General features: G+C 43.9%; 1 protein-coding gene across 10 annotated transcripts in view; it reads right to left on the bottom strand.

Annotated features, from left to right (window-relative positions):
- The window catches only part of PHF2 (PHD finger protein 2), a 190,816-nt gene extending 174,382 nt beyond the window's left edge, over nucleotides 1–16,434 (bottom strand). For all 10 annotated transcript variants that reach the window (XR_011362652.1, XR_011362651.1, XM_069967058.1 and 7 more), the window contains exon 1: nucleotides 16,155–16,434. Coding sequence is in view for 8 of the 10 variants with exons in the window: in XM_069967058.1 (XP_069823159.1) it covers nucleotides 16,155–16,252 (98 nt within the window). In the remaining 2 variants the exon portion in view is untranslated. The remainder of the gene's footprint in view (nucleotides 1–16,154) is intronic.
- Between the last annotated feature and the right edge of the window lie 5,792 nt (nucleotides 16,435–22,226).

Here is a 22,226-nt window from a genome sequence, read left to right as displayed (position 1 = left end):
ATTAAAAAATATGTTCCATCACAAGTCTTATTTCACGCTGACATATCTCTAGAATAATCCATATACTACTAATAAAGGGGACCCGGACTACTGTGACCCAAGTAACCTTGCTGTTTGTATGCTTCCTATTACCCCTCCTGCCAGGTACTATGAGTCTAGTGCCCAATTCACTAGGAGGACTGTAAAGAAGCAACTTTCATCAGTTTTGATGACTGTTATATAGGGGCTAGGGAGACATTTCAGCACATATCCATGTATAGCAGTAATAATGCATAATGCATACTGTGCGGGGAGACTTTAAAGAGGTAGTGCGCTGCTCGACATTTATTCACTTAAATAACACACATTACAAAGTTATACAACTTTGTAATGTGTGTTATTTAAGTGAATGGCCCCCGCCCACCCCCCACACACACCCGGAAGTGTGGTGCATTATACTCACCGCATTACTGTTGACCCTGGCCGCCATCTTGGGACAAGGACATCATCTTCAGGAGGCCGACCAGACCGCTCCAGCCGTCCCTCTGATGACGCGGCAGAGGAGGGGCGGCATGAGGGAGGGCTGGAGCGGTCCGAACGGCCTCCTGAACACAACGTCCTTGTCCCAAGATGGCGACCAGGGTCAACAGTAATTCGGTGAGTATAATGCACCACACTTCTGGAGGTGAGGGTAACATGGGGAAGGGGGCCATTCACTTAAATAACACACATTACAAAGTTGTATAACCTTGTAATGTGTGTTATTTAGTGAATAAATGTTGAGCACCGCACTACCCCTTTAACATATCCTGTGGCAAAAGCAAAGTGCTCTGTTTCTGCTGGTTGTTTCTTCAGTAGGTAACAGTCCCGCCATCTTGAGGACAACCCTTCCCATCCAGGCTTGACCAAGATGTTTTCACAGAACGGTGTAAGACGTGTCGCAGATGGAAGATCACAGGAGCCTTACCTGCTGCAGGATTGCCCAGCGGACACCTGGAGTACAGTGTGTATACAGGAGATGATGAGACTTCTTTATCCTAGGTATGCTGTATTACTGCTGCTACACATGGACACATGGTTCTAAAAATGTCTGCAGTCCATATACAGTAAGTGATGACAGATTTTCTTTCATCGTGTTTCTTATTATAATAATAAAAAAAATTGTACTGCTAATAATAAAAAAAATTGTACTGCTTTAAAGTTTGTAACTTTTTTTTTACTAGCACTGTAGTTGTTGGCATCTTTCCCAAGCTTCACACTGTGTCTTATTGACATGGTCTGTATTGCCCCGTCAAATAACTAAATGTTGCATCACTCCTGTGAACGCTGGAAGACTGAAGAGTAACATGACTGCAGATCTTTTTCCATTTACTATTAGAGACTATACGCTACTATTCTTACCTTGGCTGCCATACTCTAAGTACATCGGGTTGTTATAGGAGTCGCCCCATGTGCTAATTTGCTTTGTCATCAGTAGGAATCATCCGTAAAAATGTCTACGTTACATGAATCTTTTGATTCCCTTGCAGACTGTTCACCCAACGTGCCAAGTGCTGGCAAGAAGTAGCTGCCCGTCTCAACAAGAGTTGCTCATCTCGGCCAGTGATTGGTTGAGCGGGCTGTCATGGCCAGGTGAGTCCGTCTCGGAAGTGGAGGCGGGATTGTCTCAGACAGGACCCAAACATGTCGTAAGGGGTCTCCAGGGGAACATGGAAAGGTATGAATAGGAGGTATATTATTTTCCAAACATGGGCAGCAGTGTATTAAAATATATAGGCAAAATCCAGATACAGATACCACTACCACTTCAAAGGCACGGACCAATAGAGTCAAAGGCTGGGTTCACACTATGTATATTTCAGGCAGTATTTGGTCCTCATGTCAGGTCCTCATAGCAACCAAAACCAGGAGTGGATTGAAAACACAGAAAGGATCTGTTCACACAATGTTGAAATTGAGTGGATGGCCGCCATATAACAGTAAATAACGGCCATTATTTCAATACCACAGCCGTTGTTTTAAAATAACAGCAAATATTTGCCATTAAATGATGGCCATCCACTCAATTACAACATTATGTGAACAGAGCCTTTCTGTGTTTTCAATCCACTCCTGGTTTTGGTTGCTATACAGCCTCACAAATACAGCCTCAAATATACATAGTGTGAACCCAGCCCCCAGGTATAAACTCCGGAAACAAATATAGGAAGATGGAAAATGTGGTGCGTGAATCTATAGCCAAGAAGAGTACACAGGACAGGACCGGAAGAGGGGTGTGAACCTGAAACCGTCGTTGTCTCAGGATATGCATCAGCACACAATTCCATCACTCCCCCCTTCATCTATGCCGGAACAAATGTATACTGATCACATGGACATGGTGAATGGTGGATTTCTTCTACCGACAATGTTAACAATGTTAAATAAAAATTTACACTTAAGCAGAATAGCATTTTGATTCATCAATCCAGGCTCAGAAAAACATAAACGTTGTGGTGTCGGTGAGGACGCCAGTGTCACTCCGTAATGAGTACTAGTGAGTAATACTCAGTACTGTCTGACACTGGCGCCCTCGCCGACTGCACAAACCTTTAGGTCTGCATAGAGGAACTGAAATAAAGTGTTGTAAACTGTGAGTGCCTTCTTACACTGTGATTTATCACATGCATCGCCTGCTTTTTGGTTCGAGAGAAAACCCCGTAATGCAATGAATGGAGCTAAACTCCCATATGAACACTCTCCCTCTATACAGTAGTGCCAATCGCTTTTTGTATAGATGAGACTCAGTTCCACAGAAGTAAAGGAAGATGCATTGTAATACCGCACACAACCTGAGGATAGGAGTGGTGCTGTTTATGAAAGAAAGTAGCTGTGTTTCTTCTAATCCTGTACAAAGCAGGAATTAAACTGAGCATGAGTGACCACCAACACTGGACCCATTAGATGAACTTTCTAAAAGGGAACCAAACGAACAGAAGAGGGAGCCATGTACAGCCTTATAAAAGTAAGAAGAAAAATTACTCTAATTGAAAAATTATGTAGAGTGCCTATACACAGGGTTATTATTATTAAACAACCAAAAGTGTAAAAGGCTCAGTGATCAGCCAAAGAACAAGCAATCGCTCGGCCACCCATCTCCCTGTGTAAATGGACGGCGTGGTCACCAACCACTCTACAAGTGTCTGCTTTGCTAAAAGCACCTTCAAGGGAACCTGTCACCAGGGTCACGGGCACAGAGCCAGTTCGACCCCCCGGTGCAGCCCCCGGATACTTACCCTTTCCGAGGAGTCCCGTTCCTGGAGCCGGTCCCAGGACGAAGATATCAGTGCCCGAAGCCTGGCTCGCACTGCTGAGATGTGTCCGATGCCCATAGAGAATGAATGGAGCAGCCATGGCTTTGGGCGCTGATATCTTCATCCCGGGACCGGCTCCAGGAACGGGACTCGTCGGAGAGGGTAAGTATCCGGGGCTGCACCGGGGGGGGGTCGGGCGGGGTCTGTGCCCGCGTCCCTCCCTGGTGGCAGGTTCCCTTTCAGTAAACCAAATACGTTTGCAGGACAACCCCTTTGTGTCATGTCTATGTGTCGGGACATGATAGGCATTGTAATTGCCGATCCCTGACCTAATCCAGTAACTTACAATGAGAGGGAATAGGATCACTTACGGAAATAAAGCTTATGGTAATAAAATTAGTGTTTTGCCCAAATTAAAGTAGATCATTCATGAAATAACTTTGCAGAGAAAGGAGCCAATAAAGTGACAACAATTCAGACATAAAGCTTGGGGAAATTGACAGATTAAATAGGCACGCTGTTTCTCTCTTGCTGTGAAATTCTATGTTAGATAGAGAATTACTGGCATCAGATTTTACACATTATGTAATGAACGCCTTTTACTAAGCGCGGAGCTGCACACATTGTGGTGGTTCCTTTTTTTTTTTTTTTTGTTTGCTATCTGGGTGGGAAAAAGTAAGCAAATAAAAAAGGGGGAAAAAGAAGTTGGGAGTGTAGGGAATAAAAGAGGACATGGTACTGTGTGATAATAGCAATCCTCCTGGGTCTGAAGAGTAAAGTTATTTTCCTCTCTATTAGAGCTCATTTCTCGACACTGAGAGCAGAGCACTTGGCACCGGCTGATGAAGGTTGCCATAGAAATTCCTCTTCTCTTCGCTTTCATTTCAAACATTTTGTCAACACCCCCCTCAAACCTCCGACCCCGCCCCACCCAAAATCCACTCTTCTTACAGAATAACTGGCAGCCATCGGTAATATTATACTATATAATAAGTGGAAGTATTGTGGTAACGTGCTTTACTGCAGAGATTCTGGACATCTCCCTTTGTGCCGATAATGTATCGTGACCATACTGTATACCTATACTGCATGGGGGTGAATGGCTCATCCTTCCAATGGACAGAGGGCAAAAGCTGCTGCCAGACATCTGTGAAAGTGGCTTATCTCAAGAAACAACAAAAAGGATCAGGCATTGAACTTCAATATGCCTAATCCGTCTCTAATGGAGTCGAGAAGCCTCCATTAACATGAAGGAGTCAGTCAGTCCCACCAAAAACTGCAGGTTTGGATAACTTCTCCGTACTACGTATTGGGGGCCTTTAAAGCAGGGATGGGGAACCTTCGGCCCTCCAGCTGCTGCAAAATTACAATTCCCATCATGCTTGGACAGACAAAGCGAAGCTTTGGCTGTCCAGGCATGATGGGAATTGTAGTTTTGCAACAGCTGGAGGGCCGAAGGTTCCCCATCCCTGCTTTAAAGGGTGGTAGACAGTATTTGGACTATCAGAAGTCCGCTGGGTCATAAGCAGTCACCTTTTGGGCTCTGTAAACACATGATCTCGGCCAAGCCAGACTCTAACTTTTGTTCTTTTCATAGGAGCTGCATACTGCTGCACAGATTTACCGAGTGTCTGAACAATACAATCCACTGAAGGGAGTTTCCAAAGACACAAAAAGACAAAGATTGGGTAATAGATGAAAGGTGGTTCCCAGGATTTTATTATATAGATTATCTGTAACACAGGCCATAAGTTTTAAATCAAGGAGGCCTGACTCCAGGATCAGCTGACTGATGGAGACCCGCAGTGTAAGATGTCTCCTTCAGTATTTACCAGGCACTGCTCTGTATGTCCTGTAGTGTTTTAATGGTACTGCAGCTCTCTGCAACCCGGTCTTATTTGAAGGGGTACTACATCGAAAATCTTTTTCTTTTAAACCAACTAGTTTCAAAAAGTTATATAGATTTGTAATTTACTTCTATTTAAAAAATCTCAAGTCTTCCCAAACTTATCACCTGCTGTATGTCCTGCAGGAAGTGGTGTATTCTTTTCAGTCTGACAAAGTGCTCTCTGCTGCCACCTCTGTCCGACACAGGAACTGTCCAGAGTAGTAGCAAATCCCCATAGAAATCCTCTACCGCTCTGAACAGTTCCTGCCTCAGACAGAGGTGGCAGCAGAGAGCACTTTGTCAGACTGAAAAGAGTACACCACTTCCTGCAGGACATACAGCAGCTGATAAGTTTGAGAAGACTTCAGATTTTTAAATAGAAGTAAATTATAAATCTGTACAACTTTCTGAAACCAGTTAATTAAAAAAAAAAAAAAAAAAAAAGATTTTCGCTGGATAACCCCTTTAAGTGAATGGAACCAAGCTGCAGTATCAGGTATAGCTACTACAAAAGGTATGAAGCCAAGCCTGGGAAACAAAGCATCTCCCCTGCTTCATCAACCCACAGGCCAGAAGTCACACCTTCACCAACTTCTTATTGATCACCTATCAAAGACAGATTATCAATATTAAAGAGGACCTGTCACCCCCGTTCCGGGGTGACAGGCTCCCGACCCCCCGTTACAGCCCCCTATACTCACGTGATCCTGCCGGGTCCCGCTTTTGGATCCGGTCGGGTCACGGAGATATCAGCCCCCGAAGCCCGGCGCGCACGCTGACAGGAGGGTCCGACGCTCATAGAGAATGAATGGGGAGTCCGAAGCTCCGTCATTCTCTATGGGCATTGGACTCTCCTGTCAGCGCGCGCGCCGGGCTTCGGGAGCTGATAAAATCTCATGAACAAAGAAAAAACCCAGCTCACCATAGGTGGTTTGTAGTGTGACGGTGGACGTTCAGGCAGGAGCAAGTGGAGTAGTAGCGGGCCGCACCCGGTAATAATAGTAAGAAGGAGGAGAAGATCCACAGCGTCCAAAAAAAGTTTTGTTGTCTTTATTATGAGGCATATAAAAAGTTACAAAAGATAAAAACGTAGGCCTACATGTTTCGGGGAAACACACCCCCTTGATCACGGCAGCTGATATCTCTGTGACCCGACCGGCTCAGGGGGCTGTAACGGGGGGTCGGGAGCCTGTCACCCTGGCATGGGGGGTGACAGGTCTCCTTTAAAGATGCAGAAAACTCCTTTAACTATATGCAATTCAGTTGCTGATCTGCTGTGAGAGGGGGAGAGAGAGCTGCCATATTCATAGTATAAGCACAGAGCTAACAAAAACCTTATAGACTGAAATACAGTAGCACAAAGACAGCTGTCAGTTTAGTTTTCTTGTTATGTTGGGTAAGGTCTGTAGGTTGTGTGTGTACTAACACCTACTTACATTTCCCTACAAGTGTGCCACCAACACAGGTGTGTTAACCCCAGGAATGAACGTCTCTATATTTTACACAGCTCAGCAATTCATACTGAGGGTCGGACGGCTGTGATGTGAACGGCTGAGCCGGCTCCTCTTATAAGGATCAGCAATCTGCCAAGTGACAAATCAATTTAAGACATTGCCTAAAGACATGACATATGGCTTCAACTATCTGTGATGTGACGACAATGGATGCCGGGGTAAGGAACAAAAATAATCCATATGTATTACCTATAACCTTCATATATAAATCACATTTATGGGTTGAAAGTCTTTATTTAACTGAAAGGGATTGTCTAACCGGGATGCCATAGGTCAGAGATGGACATATATAATAGACACATCCACACATATAATGGATCCCCTAACAGCAGAGACGCTTATACAGCTCAACATGACCAAATAATGCCCAAAATCTACTTATAGAGCAAAATAATAAAGCTTGAGGTTGCACATGAATGTCCACTGCTGCTCAATGGACAAAGGTGGCCCGGCCACACGTATGGTAACACAGCAACGTAGCTAGGGGGCGCTACTGCTGCTACAAGTTATTTCACAATTGAATATCGGAGGGGGGGGGGACTTTATAAAACCTTCCTTAAGTTTATCAGAAATATTTTCAAAAAGGTAACCCCTCCCCCTTAAAGCATGCTGACAGAGACCCACATGACGAGGATGTATAGATCCATTATATTGGTGCAAGGTGGAAATGACTACACAATTTAATTGATCCTGATGATCGTTGAAGTGAATGTGTTGCTTAGATTTTCAGTTTTACTGATTAGAGTAGGACACTGATTTTTTTTTTTTTCTTGCTAATCTGTTTCTATTTTCTGACTCTCATTTTCTATTTTTATTGCTTGTACATTATGTGGGCAGCCAGCTTGCCAGAGCTTATTTAAATGCATTTGGAGATATTCTTTACAGCAAGTTCCATGGACATTGGCAACAATGAGCGGAAGCTGTTGCATTGACATGTGAAAGTTGTCTAGGCGCATTGATAACTTTCCTTTGAGTAGAGAGGTGTGGAGAGCGGAGGCGCGCGAGCCCTCCCATGGACAGCCTGTATGACCCTGAGACTGGCGGGATTCCATGGAGGAGAATTCTGTCACGGAATTCGGCCTCTTTTACTCCGTGTGACCTGGCCCTAAGAAAGCAACAATTTTTTCTGATGCTGGATACCCCTTTAAGAATTTTTATAGTATTGTATTACTGTTCACTACTACAAATATAACAATGCCGTACTATTAAGCTGCAAAAACAAATTAATTCTTCAATTAGGATTTCCCCGGGTTCTAGTAAAGAAAGAATAAAAGCGCGTCATAATAAATAGCAATTATAACCAGAGAAAAACATAACTATTTTCCTAATGCATGTGTGGACTGCGACAAAGCAGAGTGGAGCCGTCTATCACATGGTGATTCACTGCGTAATGCCGAAATGACAACCTGGCGCTTCCATCACTAAATTTACTAATATATTTTTTTCTATCTGGAAAGTCCATGTAATGCTCAGGAATCATTGTCCTATTGAATCTGCTGCTATTGTGTATGGTACACGCTGCCCATACGGCCAATACAGGAAACAATGTCACCTGTAACATCCATTGTACTGCTGTGGATACAGAAAGCTACTTCCTTCCATCTTTTCAATAGAGGTTATTACTTCTACACAGCTGTGGCTAGGCGAAAACCATAGTATAGAGCAGTCATGTCAAACTCTGGCCCGCGGGCCAAATCTGACCCGTGGTGCCATTATTTTTGGCACGCCACACTTTTCCATTGCTGTGTTAAATCAGGCCCCCCTAACATCGCAGCAGATTATAATATGGGTGGTCCGGATGGCCGATCAGACTCCCATATTATAATCTCATAGGCCGCAGGCTACTGTATAAGAGACTATTTTAGGGACTGGCTTCTATATAAGACACTATTGGGGAGGGTTTGCTACTTTATAAGACTGTTGGAGAGGGCTGGCTACTATATAAGACACTATTGGGGCTGGTTACTATATGGGATACTATCGAGAGGGCTGGCTACTATGTGGGGCTCTAATAGTAGGCCTGGCTAGTATGTGGGGGCACTATTGGGAGGGGGGGCTACTACATGGGGCACAATTATGGGACTACCTACTGCTTGAGGGATAAAATGGGTAACTACCATGTGAGGAAAATTACTTTAGGATAGACAGTGCCAGAAATGCCACATGCACTTTTAATGGTTGGCCCGCGACTTTGTCCAATTTTTTATTTTGGACCACTGTGTATTTGAGCTTGACACCCCTGGTATAGAGTATATAGCAATGTAACACAGACCCCCATTTATAGCGCCCCCCCCATTCATTATTTACTGTTGTGAGGTAGTGCCACACATCCCAATGAAGGCCTAGACAACAGGTGTCAAACTGGCGGCCCTCCAGCTGTTGCAGAACTACAATTCCCATCATGCCTGGATAAAAGCTATAGCTTTGGCTGTCCAGGCATGATGGGAGGCCTTCATTGGGATATGATACCTATATGGGGGTGACTGCTGCCTTCACAGTCTATGGACACAGCTAAGGCTCTAAGTTTTTACTTCACCTCAGTGGTTGGTTGATTTGTTTGTTTTTGTTTATTTGCTTATTGTTATGAAGAAAACAAAAACATATTTTAACAGCTTTCCATATGTTTAATATGTCCTTGTGTAGAGTGTAAACTAAGGAAAAACGCTCCATTTGCATTGTCATGTATTTGTTACATATGTAGTTGTACTGACTACGACTACGCTGCCCTATCAGGGGCACAGGACATATCTCACTGAGAACAGAGGAGATCCCAACTGTTTAACCCCTGATGATCAGACATTTATGGCAGAGCCTGTACTGAAAATAGAAACAATAGATCTTCCTAATCCTATGGAGATCACAGACCTTAGTAACTGGACGAATTATAGAGTTTTGTTTGTTTGTTTTGGGGGGGGGGGGGTCACACCATTAGGATCAGGATGTAAAACATCCAATTTTCAGTTTACTAATGCATTTTCAAGAGGAGTAACAAATCAGAGGTCCACAAATGCTGCAAAATGATTATTTTGTGGGGAATACAAATATTGTAAATGCTATACACATTTATGTCATAGGTGCAGACTATACCATCAATGACGATTAGATCTGGATCCCACACCGACCTCCAATACAGGAGTCACCCAACCCTCTCCTGCCCAGTGACCCATTATATCTGCTTAGAAGTGACTGGAGAGGTGGCTCAGATTATGTGGACAGCTTAGAGCGCCATGTTCTTCTGCTTCCATGGTTCCCATAGAAGTTAATGGGAGTTCTCAAAACAGCGTGGCACAGTCAGATCTACCTTCGTAAAATCAGCCATATCTGTAATCTCAGCCAACTCTCTATACATTCTCTTATTGACTATGGAGGCCAGTGGGCAACTCTCTAAGCAGGAAGGGGTTTTAGGACTTATGTCCTGGAGATAGGTAGAAGTCCCAACATCAGGTATATGCGGTATTTACTCCTATACAAGGCTCAAGTAGTGCGGTCCATGCGCACCCAACACTATCCAACACAAAACCGAAAAAGAATTTATAACGGATGCAAGACCAGTATATATAAATTTACTTTATTGTTTACATATCAGAAAGTGAAATTGTTTAAAAAAAGATACATCACAAGGGGGCTAGAGCTAATACAAATCCCCATAAAAACGGTGGATTAACAAGGTTCTTATATATAAAATATACCGTCACAGAGCAAAATACAAAATGATGAACCTATACATGTACTGGGCACTGGGCTGGTACTACATGCAATAGATAAATATAACTCACAGTGAGTATATAAAGATAAATAAATACCATCTTCCTATAATAAAACATTACCCATACGTGTCCTTAGTTCATGTATCCACCTCACCGTACACCCGACGCACGTTTCGCTTGTTGCTTTATCGAGGGTGATAAAGCAACAAGCGAAACGTGCGTCGGGTGTACGGTGAGGTGGATACATGAACTAAGGACACGTATGGGTAATGTTTTATTATAGGAAGATGTTATTTATTTATCTTTATATACTCACTGTGAGTTATATTTATCTATTGCATGTAGTACCAGCCCAGTGCCCAGTACATGTATAGGTTCATCATTTTGTATTTTGCTCTGTGACGGTATATTTTATATATAAGAACCTTGTTAATCCACCGTTTTTATGGGGATTTGTATTAGCTCTAGCCCCCTTGTGATGTATCTTTTTTTAAACAATTTCACTTTCTGATATGTAAACAATAAAGTAAATTTATATATACTGGTCTTGCATCCGTTATAAATTCTTTTTCGGTTTTATATGCGGTATTTACGTTATATAAACCAAAAATATCTAACACAGGAAAATCACTTTAAATGATGTCAGGTCAGACTGATGGCACAACAATTTAACATTGTGCGGGGTGTGTTCACAGATCGCAGTGCTGGGCCACAATATTTCTGCATTTTTGCTGTAAATGAAAAAAACAAACTCAAGATAAATGGCGTATAAACTCTCTGTCTCGGTTTTGCCATGTGTTCAGCATTACCAGGCTTCATTAATGGGGACTTTCTTGTCATAAATAATCTGAAAAAATTGTAAGCCCGCGGCCATGCCAGGCTTTATCAGATTGTTTATGACAATAAAACCATCTGCGATGAAGCCTGGTAATGCCAAACACACAGGCCGACAATGTACACAAAAAAGCAAAGTCCACACAAAACAGTCCACATAAAACAGTCCACATAACCAATTAGAGTCTAATCATTTAAAAAAAGAAACATAATAAAACTGAAATGCGTGAAAATGGACCACGTTTTTTATATTCAAATTTATAGGGGGCAATATATCAATGGAGACTTTAAAATAAGTACTTCAATGCATTTTTCCCTGCTCTCCCTGAGCTTAGCGATTGCTGCATTTTGAATGTGTGAACACTGCCTTAATGTCCGGGGACCACGGCTGATGCCTATGGCTGTACAGGACTGATATCCAGTTGTGTTGTTTATACCCTATATGAAATGCCAATGTCATCATGAAACATATTTCTGAAAATGTGCCCAGTGCTGTACAGTGAGATGCGTCTATTTCCTCCTCCGAATCCCAATGTCATGAATAAAATATCGAAGTAAATAAAACCCCCATCACTGCTTCCAGACAGAATCCTTGACATTGAAGTCAACCTCCTCCAGCACAGGACACGACATCTGCTGTTCCCTCCACACTGCTGCACATGCAATGCACCATATCTGCCTATCGCTATAATCACACACTATACATAATGGGGCCAATCACCAATGTCACAGGAAGCAGTCACCAGTAAAAGGTAAGTCACACACGCATGAGCACATCGCCAGCGCCGTATACCCAACACTCCGCTTCTCTGGGATAATTGTTGGTGTCAAAGAAAACAGGAGGAGAAGTAAGGAGAAGAAGCGACATCAAAAGAGCCTTCACCCCCGACTCCCAGCAGTTCAAGGGTTAACACTCTGGCTAAGAGGAGCTGGAAGGGCATTACGAGGGATTCCCTGGTACACGGCCATTATGATATACTATAATTGATATTACTTCTGGCTGTCAGATGGAAGTCGCCATTCTGCGAGGACCTCATTGTGTATTGAGATTATATTTGTATTGTATTGTGGAGCATTACCTGGCGCTCAAATATACATCATCTATAATGTTAAATTCCCTGCAATCCGCCTGAATACACAGGATCAGTAATGATCTGATGATCACCATGTATAACCTACACAGCTTCGTAAGGGTCCATTTACACAGAAAGATTATCTGCCAAAGATTTGAAGCCAAAGCCAGAAATGGATGGAGAAATCTCAGGCTTTCCTTTATGACCTGATCTCTGTTTATAGTCTGTTTCTGGCTTTGGCCTCAAATCTTTGGCAGATAATCTTTGTGTGTAAACGGACCCTAAGGGCCCTATTACACGGGACGATTATCGTGCGAAAAATCAGCCTATCGTTTGAAATTAAACGATAATCATTGTGTGTAATTGCAGGCAACGATCGAAAAATCGTTCACATGTCGTTGATCGTTGATTTAGATCTGAACCTAAAATTATCGTTAATCGTTTGCTAATCGTTCTCTGTAATTCCACATTCGTTCATTCAAGTGCCGCATTTTTTCACTAATCGTTCAGTGTAATTGCACATTGACCATTGTTTTGCTGGGATCAGAAGGGATCGATAAACGATCGCTATAACGAGTGTAGTAACAATCGTAACCTAACGACCATCGTGCTGTGTAATATGGTGAACGATTTCAGGTTAACGATAAACAATCTAGTTTGCGATCGTTTATCGTTAGTCGTTAATTGTTAAAAATCGATCTGTATAATAGGACCCTGCGGCCCTCCAGCTGTTGTAAAACTACAATTCCCATCCTGCCTGGACAGCCAAAGCTGTAGTTTTGCAACAGCTGGAGGGCCGCAGGTTCCCCTGTCTCTTATTTAGGCTATGCTCCCACAGTGGGAAAATGACTGGCGCCTATTATACACGATTATGTTCATGATCATTATTTGCAGCCGTCTTTGGCGCTAGAATGACAGACGTCCATTGATCTAGAAAGGAATACATGACATCACAGAGCAGCCTGCTGGTCCGTACAATGTGTACTAGGCCCACACACCTGTAATACGGAGTATAAGGCCTACACACATCAGACATATTGGTGGGATCAGCCGACCATCTAATCTGTGCGGAGGAGTCCCAGCTCTCCACCTGGACTGGACAAGCCTGATCCTTTTGTTCTGGCAGCGGCTTATCCCCCCTCTCCCCATTTAGAAAACATGGATGTTCGGCTGGGGGAGATGAGCGGAGACAGCTGTCAGTCAGATGACAGCCACCTAATGTGTATGAGCAGATTTAGACTGGATCCCACGAGAAGAAATTCATATGGATCCGATTAAAACCTGCTGCAATATCCACATGCGGAGTACACTGCGGATTCACAACCACACTGACAGCGGCCGAGAAAATCCATGGAAGACGTCTGCAAGGAGAATTGTGAAACCGCATCCACCGTATACAGACCACTATGTATTGTGACACACTCATTTGTATACAGACCACTATGTATTGTGACACACTCATCTGTATACAGACCACTATGTATTGTGACACACTCATCTGTATACAGACCACTATGTATTGTGAGTACACACTCATCTGTATACAGACCACTATGTATTGTGACACACTCATCTGTATACAGACCACTATGTATTGTGACACACTCATCTGTATACAGACCACTATGTATTGTGAGTACACACTCATCTGTATACAGACCACTATGTATTGTGAGTACACACTCATCTGTATACAGACCACTATGTATTGTGAGTACACCGATCTGTATACAGACCACTATGTATTGTGAGTACACTCACCTGTATACAGACCACTATGTATTGTGAGTGTACACATCTGTATACAGACCACTATGTATTGTGAGTGTACACATCTGTATACAGACCACTATGTAATGTGAGTAAACTGATCTGTACACAGAGCACTGTGTATTGTGAGTGCACTCATCCAACAGACACTGTATACAGACCCCTCATCCTATAGACACTCTGTATACAGACCCCTCATCCTATAGACACTCTGTATACAGACCCCTCATCCTATAGACACTCTGTATACAGACCCCTCATCCTATAGACACTCTGTATACAGACCCCTCATCCTATAGACACTCTGTATACAGACCCCTCATCCTATAGACACTCTGTATACAGACCCCTCATCCTATAGACACTCTGTATACAGACCACACTGTAGCGGCTCCTGACGGAGATGACACACAGCAGCATTATAATAACAGTCCCCAAGTTTTGGGACTATAGACTACACTCACATACAGCTACCCCTCCAGATTACATGAGTTCCATCACATATATTACACATACAGCCATCTTCATGGAGGAGACCGCCCCCCACAACACCACTAATCATACATTCTGCTATATAATGTTATTACTATATTTGTTCCCTGTTGTGGCCATCTGTATACCAACAATATAATAACCTACAAACCCCCCAGACTATAGCCCCCGATGGGCAGGCACACACCCCTCCACATGACGCTACATTACATGCTTTCATTTTCTTTCTTGAAACAAAACCTAAAAAACCTGCACAGTCTGAACGAGCCCTTCCGTACAGCATGCATCAATGAGTAAAAGGTAAGTAAGTACTGGCACGCCGTCACCCACCTCACCCAGGGCTGACTAGGGAATCACCTTCTTATTGCACCCGAGCTGTGCCAGGCATGTAGTGAGCGCGCTGCTGACTGGATGGGATCCATCGCACCTCCCATGACTGACACGCTCCATAAATCTACTGCAAGAACCGAAACATTTACTCTCTCCCATGCCCAGGCATATGGCTCCTGATGCCCCCTGTATACCGGCCTGGGCACCCTCGCCCCTGTCGCCAGCCTCCATCCTGGCCTCCCCGCTGGGCTCAGCCTGGGTACGGTGCCACTCGTCTTGTTGGAGGAGGCAGGAAGTAGTTAATGGAGCACAAGCTCCTTATTGTTTGCCTGTCAATGAAGCAGCCAGAGCGAGACCAGCTGATCCCCATTCACTGCCACTAAAGCCATTCACAGCAGAGCCGGGCAGCATTGCCTCCTGATGGTGCCATCCAAAGCGCTGGCACCACAGCCGGAGACATACGGAGCCGCCGTGTCCCTCTACAACCCCCTGTACTGTCTATAGTCACCGACAAGGGAGGGCGGCGAGGGGTTAACGAGAAGCCAATGGAGGGTATATAGTAAATGTACGACCCCTCTATATACATTACAATCCCATTGATGGATCGGATACAGTATATGATTTGGATACAGTTGTATCGCAGCCCTGTCATCCTCTGTGTGTACAGCATGACTGTCATTGTCACCATGCAGGGTCACAGGCTCCATTATATATATATATATATATATATATATATATATATATACCTCATACACTGTCACGATAGAGGTGGCCACCATTGCCATAGTCAGGGCTATAGAGGAGGAGATGCTATATAAAGTGATGGCAGACATGGACGAGACGATACGATGTGACAACTCTACAACAAATGTAACAAACCAAGTAACAATAGAAGCGGCGGAGCAGCCGCTGTGTGTGTACGGGGACATGTCACGGAGCAGACGCCACACTACAATGCATCTCTATAGGAGAAGAAGAGATGGAGGAGGCGGCAGCCGCGGCGCTTCTTCTCACCGACTGCGATAGCGGCAGCTCCTCGGCCAGCCCCGGCGCCCTGCCAGGCGTGTGTCGCGAGCAGAGAGCCGCATATCGCGCGCGGAGTGACACCATGTCGCGACATACAGGGCGCCGCTGTACGCCGGGCACAACTCCAGCAGCAGCGCACAATAGAGACAAGATGACAATACGAGCCCCCACATCCCCGCCACCCCGGGCAGCGGCCTCCGGTGCCCGCCCTCAGCCCGCACACACACACCCGCTACACCCGCTCCTACCTGCCGTGGAACCAGTCCTTGCAGGCGTCGCACTCGATCATAAAGCGGGTCACGTCGTAGGGCAGGCGGCAGATGCAGTACACAGGCACCGTCGCCATGTTAGATCCCCGCTCACAACAACACTCCCAGGGAGGGACTGACAGGACACCGGGGAAGGAGGGGGGTGCACGGCGGAGAGGCGGGAGGACGAGCCGCCCCCGGGACTCCGGATCCGGACACAATGCGGGGAAAAATGCGGGAAAGTTTCCGTGGGCTCTCCCCGAGCTCCTCCCGGATCAGAGCGAGGGAGGCGGCGGCTGAGCGGGGCTCGGAGCGGGGACAGGCTTTGTCTGTGTGCCCCCTGGTGACGGCTCCACACAGCCCGAGAGCGGCTCACTGCACCACACACTGTATACAGCACGGTATATATCACTGTATACTGCACACACTGTATACACACGGTATATATCACTGTATACTGCTCCACACACTGTATACAGCACGGTATATATCACTGTATACTGCTCCACACACTGTATACACACGGTATATATCACTGTATACTGCTCCACACACTGTATACAGCACGGTATATATCACTGTATACTGCTCCACACACTGTATACACACGGTATATATCACTGTATACTGCTCCACACACTGTATACAGCACGGTATATATCACTGTATACTGCTCCACACACTGTATACAGCACGGTATATATCACTGTATACTGCTCCACAAACTGTATACAGCACGGTATATATCACTGTATACTGCTCCACACACTGTATACACACGGTATATATCACTGTATACTGCTCCACACACTGTATACAGCACGGTATATATCACTGTATACTGCTCCACACACTGTGTAAAACACTATATACTGCTCCACACACTGTATACAACACGGTATATATCACTGTATACTGCTCCACACACTGTGTATAACACTATATACTGCTCCACACACTGTATATAACACTATATACTGCTCCACACAGCATATACAACACAGTATATAACACTATATACTGCTCCACACACTGTATACATCACGGTATATATCACTGTATACTGCTCCACACACTGTATACAGCACGGTATATATCACTGTATACTGCTCCACACACTGTATACAGCACGGTATATATCACTGTATACTGCTCCACACACTGTATACAGCACGGTATATATCACTGTATACTGCTCCACACACTGTATACAGCACGGTATATATCACTGTATACTGCTCCACACACTGTGTATAACACTATATACTGCTCCACACACTGTATATAACACTATATACTGCTCCACACACAATATACAACACAGTATATAACACTATATACTGCTCCACACACTGTATACATCACGGTATATATCACTGTATACTGCTCCACACACTGTATACAGCACGGTATATATCACTGTATACTGCTCCACACACTGTATACAGCACGGTATATATCACTGTATACTGCTCCACACACTGTATACAGCACGGTATATATCACTGTATACTGCTCCACACACTGTATACAGCACGGTATATATCACTGTATACTGCTCCACACACTGTATACAGCACGGTATATATCACTGTATACTGCTCCACACACTGTATACAGCACGGTATATATCACTGTATACTGCTCCACACACTGTATACAGCACGGTATATATCACTGTATACTGCTCCACACACTGTGTAAAACACTATATACTGCTCCACACACTGTATACAACACGGTATATATCACTGTATACTGCTCCACACACTGTGTATAACACTATATACTGCTCCACACACTGTATATAACACTATATACTGCTCCACACAGCATATACAACACAGTATATAACACTATATACTGCTCCACACACTGTATACATCACGGTATATATCACTGTATACTGCTCCACACACTGTATACAGCACGGTATATATCACTGTATACTGCTCCACACACTGTATACAGCACGGTATATATCACTGTATACTGCTCCACACACTGTATACAGCACGGTATATATCACTGTATACTGCTCCACACACTGTATACAGCACGGTATATATCACTGTATACTGCTCCACACACTGTATACAGCACGGTATATATCACTGTATACTGCTCCACACACTGTATACAGCACGGTATATATCACTGTATACTGCTCCACACACTGTGTATAACACTATATACTGCTCCACACACTGTATATAACACTATATACTGCTCCACACAGCATATACAACACAGTATATAACACTATATACTGCTCCACACACTGTATACATCACGGTATATATCACTGTATACTGCTCCACACACTGTATACAGCACGGTATATATCACTGTATACTGCTCCACACACTGTATACAGCACGGTATATATCACTGTATACTGCTCCACACACTGTATACAGCACGGTATATATCACTGTATACTGCTCCACACACTGTATACAGCACGGTATATATCACTGTATACTGCTCCACACACTGTATACAGCACGGTATATATCACTGTATACTGCTCCACACACTGTGTATAACACTATATACTGCTCCACACACTGTATATAACACTATATACTGCTCCACACAGCATATACAACACAGTATATAACACTATATACTGCTCCACACACTGTATACATCACGGTATATATCACTGTATACTGCTCCACACACTGTATACAGCACGGTATATATCACGGTATATATCACTGTATACTGCTCCACACACTGTATACAGCACGGTATATATCACTGTATACTGCTCCACACACTGTATACAGCACGGTATATATCACTGTATACTGCTCCACACACTGTATACAGCACGGTATATATCACTGTATACTGCTCCACACACTGTATACACACGGTATATATCACTGTATACTGCTCCACACACTGTATACAGCACGGTATATATCACTGTATACTGCTCCACACACTGTATACAGCACGGTATATATCACTGTATACTGCTCCACACACTGTATACAGCACGGTATATATCACTGTATACTGCTCCACACACTGTATACATCACGGTATATATCACTGTATACTGCTCCACACACTGTATACAGCACGGTATATATCACTGTATACTGCTCCACACACTGTATACAGCACGGTATATATCACTGTATACTGCTCCACACACTGTATACAGCACGGTATATATCACTGTATACTGCTCCACACACTGTATACAGCACGGTATATATCACTGTATACTGCTCCACACACTGTATACACACGGTATATATCACTGTATACTGCACCACACACTGTATACAGCACGGTATATATCACTGTATACTGCTCCACACACTGTATACAGCACGGTATATATCACTGTATACTGCTCCACACACTGTATACAGCACGGTATATATCACTGTATACTGCTCCACACACTGTATACACACGGTATATATCACTGTATACTGCTCCACACACTGTATACAGCACGGTATATATCACTGTATACTGCTCCACACACTGTATACAGCACGGTATATATCACTGTATACTGCTCCATACACTGTATATATCACTGTATACTGCTCCACACAGCGTATACAACACGGTATATAACACTATATACTGCTCCACACACTGTATACAGCACGGTATATATCACTGTATACTGCTCCACACACTGTGTAAAACACTATATACTGCTCCACACACTGTATACAACACGGTATATATCACTGTATACTGCTCCACACACTGTGTTTAACACTATATACTGCTCCACACACTGTATATAACACTATATACTGCTCCACACAGCGTATACAACACAGTATATAACACTATATACTGCTCCACACACTGTATACAGCACGGTATATATCACTGTATACTGCTGCACACACCGTATACAGCACAGGATAATTTTTTACTCACCGTAAATTTTCTTTCCTGTAGTCCGAAGCAGCAGCACAAATGGGGAAGATCCTATCTTCCTGCAATGGTAGGACAGATGGTACTAATAAAAGATTGATTAGGAGCCCTATAAGAAGGCCATACAGACCCCTCCTCCTTGTGTTAATTCTAACGACGAAAAAAATTTAAAATTCATAATAAAATCTTAGTTAATAAGGCATTAAAACAATCAAGGTATGCTGCATAAATAATAGTTTGTTTAAATCAGGGCGGGAAGTCTGTGCTGCTGCTTCGGACTACAGGAAAGAAAATTTACGGTGAGTAAAAAATTATCCTTTCCCTTACGTCCTCAGCAGCAGCACAAATGGGGATATAGCAAGCTATGAAAACAGACTAGGGAGGGCCATAACATTACAGAAGACAGAATGGCTGAGCCAAAAACTGGTTGACTCGTGAATATCTAGTCTATAGTGCTTGACAAAAGGTATTGACGGACGACCATGAAGCAGTCCTGCATATTTGTTCCAAGGGTACAGATCTTTTTTCAGCCTATGTGGATGATATTGCCCTCATTGAATGTGCCTTGATTGCACCAGGTACCTGTAATCCAGCTTCTTGTTAGCATATGGAGATGACTTCCCTTATCCATCTGGACAGAGAAGCTTTGGATGACTTGCATCCTTTGTTTTTCCCTGCAAAGGATAAAAACAAGTGGTTAGATTTCCTGAAGGAGTTTGCCCGTTCAATATACATGCTCCAAGCCCTTCCCACATCTAAGGGATGAAGCTCCTTCTCTCCCATGTTGGCAGGAGTAATGGATTGTAACAATGGAGATGTGGAAGAGACTTTCACCCACCAGGCTTCAAACATCTTCTTTACCTTCAGGTAGGTTCTGTAGGCAGTTGTGGCTCTGGACTACAGAAGAGTGGTTACCACTTTGACAGCATATCAATTCCCACCTTGTTGACGGCAGTCAAGCTTCGGACAAGCCTGCCCTCTTGAGTTATTAACTGAGGGTATACAGAAGCCTCCAGATTATTCCTATGGAATTAGCGCCATGCTTTTAGATAATATAAGAGGCCATCATGAAACCAGAGACTTGCTACTTGCAAGATTTTTAGACTCTGCCCACACCTGGCAGGGACGCTGGGAGTAATCTCTGCTACTCTGTGTCAGTAGCTGGGGAGACTGGGAGAGTTCCCAGAAGATTCTTAGGCAGGGGGCTCACCATTGTGAACCATGCCCTCTTGGGTCAATAGGGGAAAATGAGGCTGACCAAGGCCCAACCTTGTCTCAGATTCTGCAAGACTCTGGGCTTTTTAGGAGTGAGGAAAAAAGGTTTTCCAATTTGAACCTTGAATAGGAATAGGTCTATCCTCCATGCGATTTACCAGAAAGCTTCTGGTCCAGAGACCGTTCCTCCGACAGGGTTACATCGCAGCATAGATTGCCAGCAGACAAAATGCCCCTGCCTCCAGTAGTGCCCCTATAAAGATCGGTATGCGCCATCCTAGATGCGGTTTTGATCTTATACTGATAGCTTACCATAGATTGGTGTGCTGGAGTGGACTAGTATTCCCTTCATATGTTGGATGCCAGCAACATCTCTGATGGGGATTAAGGCTTCCTTGCCAGTTGCTCATACAAGCGCCCCACTGCTTGATATATCAATGGTTTTCTCTACCCACTTCATTGGGAGACTGCTGCCATTGAGCAGGAAAAGCTATCCTTGTCTCTGGGTGTTATTTCCAGTGTAGACATAAGACCCAAGGGTATCAGATGAAGTGACAGCAACTGGGGAGTGCTGAGAACCCCGACTTGTGTCAACTTCTGTAATCTCTCTGGAGGAAGAAAGTCACAGACTGGGGATCTATTCTCCTCCTTAGGAATTGTTCGATGCCAGAAAACAATGATGAGCTTCAATTTTCTCAAACAGTCAAAGTACAATAGACATCAGCTTGGTGACTGTAGATGGAGCCAAGATTATTCCAGATAGAAGGGCTGTAAATTGAAAAGAATGCCAATTGCCTTGTACAAAAGGTCTTGATGTAAAGGAATATGCAGCTTTTGTCTGTAGACAGGTACATGCGGGTATACATGGCCAGATAACGTCCTTCTTCTAGGAGGGAACTACAGAGCATAAATCCTCCATACAACCGCCTTCTC

This window comes from Dendropsophus ebraccatus, chromosome 4, assembly GCF_027789765.1.
Source record: "Dendropsophus ebraccatus isolate aDenEbr1 chromosome 4, aDenEbr1.pat, whole genome shotgun sequence".
NCBI lineage: Eukaryota > Metazoa > Chordata > Amphibia > Anura > Hylidae > Dendropsophus > Dendropsophus ebraccatus.
The sequence above is the reverse complement of the archived record's forward strand: the minus strand, read 5'-3'. Positions and strand labels throughout refer to the sequence as shown.